This window comes from Liolophura sinensis, chromosome 6 (assembly GCF_032854445.1).
Source record: "Liolophura sinensis isolate JHLJ2023 chromosome 6, CUHK_Ljap_v2, whole genome shotgun sequence".
Taxonomy (NCBI): domain Eukaryota; kingdom Metazoa; phylum Mollusca; class Polyplacophora; order Chitonida; family Chitonidae; genus Liolophura; species Liolophura sinensis.
The window spans coordinates 47,450,315-47,456,825 of NC_088300.1; the positions used below are offsets into that span (position 1 = coordinate 47,450,315).

At 36.2% G+C, this 6,511-nt stretch overlaps 1 protein-coding gene across 1 annotated transcript; it reads right to left on the reverse strand.

Moving 5' to 3' along the window:
* Positions 1-149: 149 nt before the first annotated feature.
* LOC135468145 (transmembrane emp24 domain-containing protein 1-like) lies at positions 150-6,274 on the reverse strand. The gene is made up of 4 exons (XM_064746230.1): positions 6,082-6,274; positions 4,234-4,331; positions 3,212-3,395; positions 150-2,185 (listed from the first exon to the last, which is right to left on the reverse strand). Exons 1-4 carry the CDS (start codon positions 6,247-6,249, stop codon positions 1,952-1,954), a joined length of 684 nt encoding a protein of 227 aa, XP_064602300.1. The 5' UTR covers positions 6,250-6,274; the 3' UTR covers positions 150-1,951.
* Between the last annotated feature and the right edge of the window lie 237 nt (positions 6,275-6,511).

A 6,511-nucleotide genomic window follows, 5' to 3' on the forward strand; every position in this document is an offset into this window, starting at 1 on the left:
GTTGGGCACATTTAACTGATACTCCACAGGGAACAGTGCTTTTCCTCAGCCAAATTCATGGACAGGTCTGGGACTTGCGAAGACATGTTTCAATGATAATAAAAAAACACAAATTCCCCCCCACCCCCAAAAAAAAAAAAATTTCCTTTTTCCAGACAATTTTAAAAAAATTGCAGCAATTCTTACTTTTCAAATGAATCTAAAACACCACCTGTAGTTACCAGCATATGTTTTGCCCAAGTCATATGCACACTGTTTACTGAAGATCACAATACTTTCATACTTCACATCCAAAAAGGGAAAAAATACCAGAGGTCTAACTTGCAACCATAAGTATATTAAGCAATATAAACACACCCTCAGATATCACACTGTCTATTCATCAAGATTGTAGGAAACAAAAATTGTTCATATATCAAGCACCATTTTAAACCTATGTACAAATATAATTAGCACAACATTATAAATGTAATTAAAAGCTTCCTCCAGACCATATTAAATCAGTTTGATCTTTTGTTCGTTGATACACTTTCAACTGCTCAGAACACCAACGCAATTGTTCTTAGTAACATCTTTTAACAAAAATAGCATATATGTTAAGAAAGAAAAATACATCAATACAACGCAAGAAACAATCAGTGTAATCTTCCAAATGACTGTCTTGAACACATGAATCCAAACCGACTTGCCAACAACATTTGATAGTTTGAAATAGAACAGGGAGACCAAGACCACATTGACAGAACTGCACCATTCACCACTATTTAATTTCTTATTGCAAATGACAGACTTCCACCAACTACATGTAAGCTATGAATATCCCCTTTTTCAAACAGAAACCATATGAATGAACTAGCTGTGTGATGCTGGAAAACAAAGAATTTTGATTCAAGATTTTGTTCATTTTCGATAATATACAGCATGAATTCTAAAGCTAAAAATCATGGCAAAATCTATTTTTGTGATTTAATTTGATTTAATTGCATTATCTGTAAAACTTAACATTCCAGTGAAATGGATTAGATGTTTTTGTTCTTTATGATTAGTCAATTATCTATTGTCATCAATTTCACATATTTTATGCATTCACCAATGGTTTGTTGAGTAACTGTTGGAGAATCAGAATGCCGGAGAATCACCTTGAAAGAGAAAAAAGTAATTCTGACCTAACTGTTTTTACAAGGACTTGTGGAGTACCAGCTACACTAGCCTGGAATAAAAAATCTCACTTTAACTAAGAGGTTTAAAGGCATTTCTACCTGCACCGGCATATCATATGACTAAACAACCCAATGCTAGTGCCCTGCCATTTCAGTGTTATCTCAGGAAATGGGTCAAATAACAGTTACTGTACATGGACACTGTACTACTGACGCTACTAGTATGGGCAGATAAGATCTGGCTCTGGGATCACAAAGCGATCTTAGAATTAAGCCACAATTACAAATCACTTTAAAATTGTTGTTTCTTATGTTGTACGGTCAAAATTTTGCTTGACAATGTAAATTCTGGATAAGTGAGTATACATCAAATTTCAGCTAAAATAGCTTAAAGGAACATACCAAATTTTATGACTTCAGTCTAAGATCGCTTCTTGATCCCGAGGCCTAAGGCTTGGTATGGACATGTGTAGCAGATAAGACTAGTATTTGTCTAGGTATACCTACATATTTTACATAAATTAATTGTGCATTTCAGTCACCTTGAACTGTTCATCTGTCTTGTCAACAAACCGTAACGCCTGTAGTAGTTAAATACAACTCCCTCGACTCTGGAAACGGTCCAAATACTACTAATATTTCTAGCCCCTTAATTGCTTCGCCTTAACACACTTACAGAAATACTAATACAACCCTCTGCCCAAACTAATAATAATGAGCCAGGGGTAGGCTACTGTAGTTTACATTTATACAAACACTGCAATATCCCTAGGCCCTATCTTAAATGATTATCACGTACGAACTTTGGTTTTGCCAACTTTATTTTTATCGTCGAACAGATTACGAATCATAAGAACTTGTGCCAAACCTACAGATATCATGATAAAGAGCTGGATACAAGACCAAACATTTACACGCTCAAAATTGTTTTCTACAATATTGCGATCTCTGGCCTCATGCATTCGCATTATTGTCTGCATCTGCATGGTTCTGTCCAGGTTATTCCTGACTACATCAACACTGTCCTGCAAAGAGAAAAGTGATTCATGTAATTCAAGCTTACATTTCAATGTTTTTCGATTACAGTTAGATGAGGCTCTCATGATGGCATTTTCAATGTCAGTGCTCTGTTTTACAAGCCCATTGGGTGTTAAACTGGAACAAAGCCAATCCTCAGTCCTTACTTCATAAATGTCTGGTCTACAAAATATTTATTAGATTGGTGCTTTATGCCTTACTTAAGACTGTTTCACCTATACAGCGACGGTCAGCATTATCGTGGGAGCCCAGGGCTAGGCTAATAATTAAAGGAATACTAAACTTGCCATCTGTTTGAAAAGATCCTTTGATGGCCTGGGCGTCAATAACATCCACACAACCATTGCAGGTCAGTTGCTCAACAAAATCATTACTTTCCCGGACCCTATTCAAGTTGTATTTGAAATTCTGAACTCAAGATACATCAACCAACATAGGCTATTAATACATCCACAAATTGCTGGTAGGCTTTTTTGAGGCTGAAAACTAATAACTAAGGGGAGATAACTTCGTTCCAGCAAGAATCCTCTCCCATCACTTTCTGACATCTCGCATGTAGCTCAAGCTGAACCCAAGGGAAGTTCAGCAAATTTGATTACCATGTTTGTCTGAAGTTCGTGCCATTTGTATTTAATACCCTTTAAAGCATATTCGATGCATCACTTTAGACTATATGTGATGTGTAAATGAAAATAATTCATGAAGGACTCAAAAATTATGTAAGCTTTAATATGCAGGTTTTGAGATATGATGTGACACTGTTAATTTACAGCATGGTATGGTCAATCTGCCAATTTTAACATGGATGGTAAATAGAATGTAGAAAAATAATTAAACAGGGTTAAACTGATCTTCTGATTAATGTCCTTGAGTGGGGATATGTTTCCAACACTGCATAAACAATAACATTGTGCAGGCTGTTTGACCTAAACACAAATACTACCAAATTAGAGGATAACCAAGTAGCTCATATAGTCATAAATGTGATTTAACATAACCTGCTGCAAACCCACCTTAAAATATTCCAAAGTAACATCCATTAGCTCTTCCATCTCATCAATCACATCATCCCATTCACCAGTTTGCTTCTCCTCATTTTCACCAGTGGAAATTTCAAAAAATAATATCTTGTTGGAAAATCTACTAAAACTATTGTCGAAACAAATTTTATATTCCCCTGGCACCTTTGCATCCAATCTGCAAAAGAAAAAGTTATTAAATTAAAAGATAATGGCTAAAAGTTCTTTTCTTTTCTTTTTTTTTTGGTATTCCAGAGCAGATTGGACAGGGGATGTCTGATTTGTGCCCAAAACCAATTATGTGCAACAAAAACAATTTGGCTTACGACTAACAAGCTCATGCTGAGACAAGATAATTATTTCAGTTGATAATAAACACCCAACCATGTCCAATCTTATTGTGCATCCTAAAATACCAATCGGGCATATAATTTGCAAAGCAATACATTACACACAATTAAGGTACCAAATATTATTTATGAAGACAATGAAAAACTAGTGCAAGAACAGACATTTTTAAACTGAATAGTGAACACATCACTTCAGATTTTGTAAAGCAGAATTGTGTCCCTTCAGAAATTACCCTTAGTTTCTCAAATGTTAATGTCAAGAATCTTGACTTTTTTTTATATACATATCTGTTTAAAACAAACCTCTGTATAGTTTCACAAAGCGCATGCAGTGCTGCCAGTTGCTGTGGAAGTTGTTTGCTCGCAGCACTGCGCACACTTTGTGAAACAGGCCCCAGCTCCCTAAGTCCTCAAGACAGACTAAGTACAGACTTACAGTAACACCCCAATGACATACAATCCAAGCATTTTCAAATTTACAGTCTGTTTTTATCAAATTTTCTCAAGAGGCATTTAACTTCAAGAAGATAATCGGAAGATGATAATCTAGACATTGCTTCCCTAGTTGCCAGAAGGAAGTGTGAACTAGATGTCGCATAAACCTACAACTATGGTTATACTGTCAACAAATATACGCAAATTTTAAGCAAAAAAGGTATTACTAACTTGTGGGTTGCTTCTGACTTTTTCATCTCAGCAGCGATGATTGTACCTTTGGGTCCTTGGACATAAAAACTAATGTCCAAATCCCCACCATCAAGAACCTGTTCATACATAAAGACAGTCAGAAATTAACAAAATTAACAAAATTAACAACGTTCCATGACAACAGCTTCAAGTTTGTCACGGTGGTTGTGTATTGAAATGTACATATATCACAAAAACATAGGAAGTGGAGAAATCTTTTTAAGATTTTAAGAATTATTGGGATTTTGGGGTTTTACTGAGAAAAGTAGATAAATGTTCAGATGGTATGGTGATCTATATGAACCACATATTGGTGTAATGACTTCTCTATAAAAATGCACAAAAAAACCCCACAGGAACAACTCTAACTCATAAGTGATATTTATCAGACCAAGTGTAGATCTACACATTTCTCTTCATCTTTGTCACATCCCCTATTTTACAAAGCCGAACAACCAATCCATGACAATAATGCTCAGAATATACAGAACAAGACTATACAATCATTTAAGTTTTTAATTCTATATGATTATCTTGTAAGACAATGGCACAGATTAGCACATGAAGAAATTTTTATATTCAACCCAAAACACACCTTCACACTTCTCTAGGACACCCTACCCACATATATTTGCAAATTCCTGACAATAGAGGTGTCAAATTAATCACTGATTTCAGTTTACTGTTTATATCGCTTACATGTATTTTGTCATTCCTTGATATAAACTTTGAAAAAACAGAGGCTGTTAGATAGGCCTAGATAGATACATGAGGATTATTGCACATAACTTATACTAGTAGCATACCTAATGCAGCTCTGATTTGAGTGGTGCAGGTGTGCAGCCAAAAGAACTACAATGTGAAATGCTTTCTAATATCTTGTAGTTGCCGAATAAGCATATTTTTTATGCGACTTCTTCAAATAGAGTCCACATCTGTGCCTGGTAATTGTACATTGCAGTAGTTATTCAGACATAGAAATCCCACCGACAAGATTGGATTATCAAGGTATCCTCTCTTTCTTTTTTACCCAAGACACATCTGCACAGCTACCGCAAAGGAGTTCCCTTAAGGCAAGATATCAGGCATCTCTTTCCCATGGACACAAAGTGAAAATATCCCACGCAAAGTCGATCGTGTTTTGCACTGTAACTCTCATAGCTACGCCACTCCAATCGAATTATACGTTTCAAACTAAATTTAGACATGCATCTGATATATAGAAATAGATCAGCATGTTTTAGTCTATGTCACTGTCTTAGCCTATCATTTGGAAAATCTTAATTACTGGCCATACGTGGGAAGGTCTTCCAGCAACTTGCCGAAGGTCGTGGGTTTCCACCCGGCTCTGCCCGGTTTCCTCCCATCATAATGCTGGCCGCCGTCGTATAAGTGAAATATTCTTAAGTATGGCGTAAAACATCAATCAAATAAATAAATCTTAATTACTGACCATTCATATGTGTTTGCATATTTAAAGTTGGGCAAGGACTAGCTTGAGCCTTTCCTTGTTGTGTTTTGTTTCACAGAAACGAAGATGTCCCATACAAATGTGTAGATCCGTCATCTACAGGCAGTTTTATTTGAAATCTTAAAACGGATTTTCACACCGAATGGTGGAATCCAATGGATATGCACAAAGAAAGCAATTGATTCAAACAATGATTTCGCCGTCACTGCCATGCTCAAAGCTGACACGTCGAAAGCCTGTTTTGTTTATCATCTATATCTGTGGACACGTCAGATGGCCTTAAGCACACTGAACTCTTATACGTTTGGTCTTCAGCCGCAGACCCACTGGATATATGCTACTTATGTGCTGTGTACCTGGTACTCCACTTCAATCGTTGTCTCTTTTGTTGTGATTTCGTAAAAGCATTCTGTTTTACCAGGTTCAATGTCCACCGTCAAATCTACTTCTCCGACGACTTCGTAGATGCATAATGAAATCAAAACAACACAAAACCTGATTATTTTCAAACAAGACACTTCCATCGTTGCGAAGCAATGTGCTCGGGAATCCCCGGAAATCCTGACACACGTTTTTGAACATGCGCAAAGCGAACTTCCGTTCATATTTTTTCCAGAATATGTATTTTTGTAATGATTTTGACGAGGCGTGTAACATCAGTTATTTGATTGGCAACTTTTCTTTACATCTGTACCAAGTGTGACAATTACCAAAGGAAGAAACTCGCCAAGATAGAAAGTATGCAAATAGAGAACCGTATAACATCTATTTTGCATATATAGAGCA

Excerpts from the sequence above, each read along its gene's own strand:
- LOC135468145 (XM_064746230.1), bottom strand. The coding sequence starts at position 6,249 with ATGGAAGTGTCTTGTTTGAAAATAATCAGGTTTTGTGTTGTTTTGATT. Across the intron at positions 4,332-6,081 it reads CGATTGAAGTGGAGTACCAG|GTTCTTGATGGTGGGGATTT; the intron begins GTACACAGCACA and ends ATGTATGAACAG. Across the intron at positions 3,396-4,233 it reads AAGTCAGAAGCAACCCACAA|ATTGGATGCAAAGGTGCCAG; the intron begins GTTAGTAATACC and ends TTTCTTTTGCAG.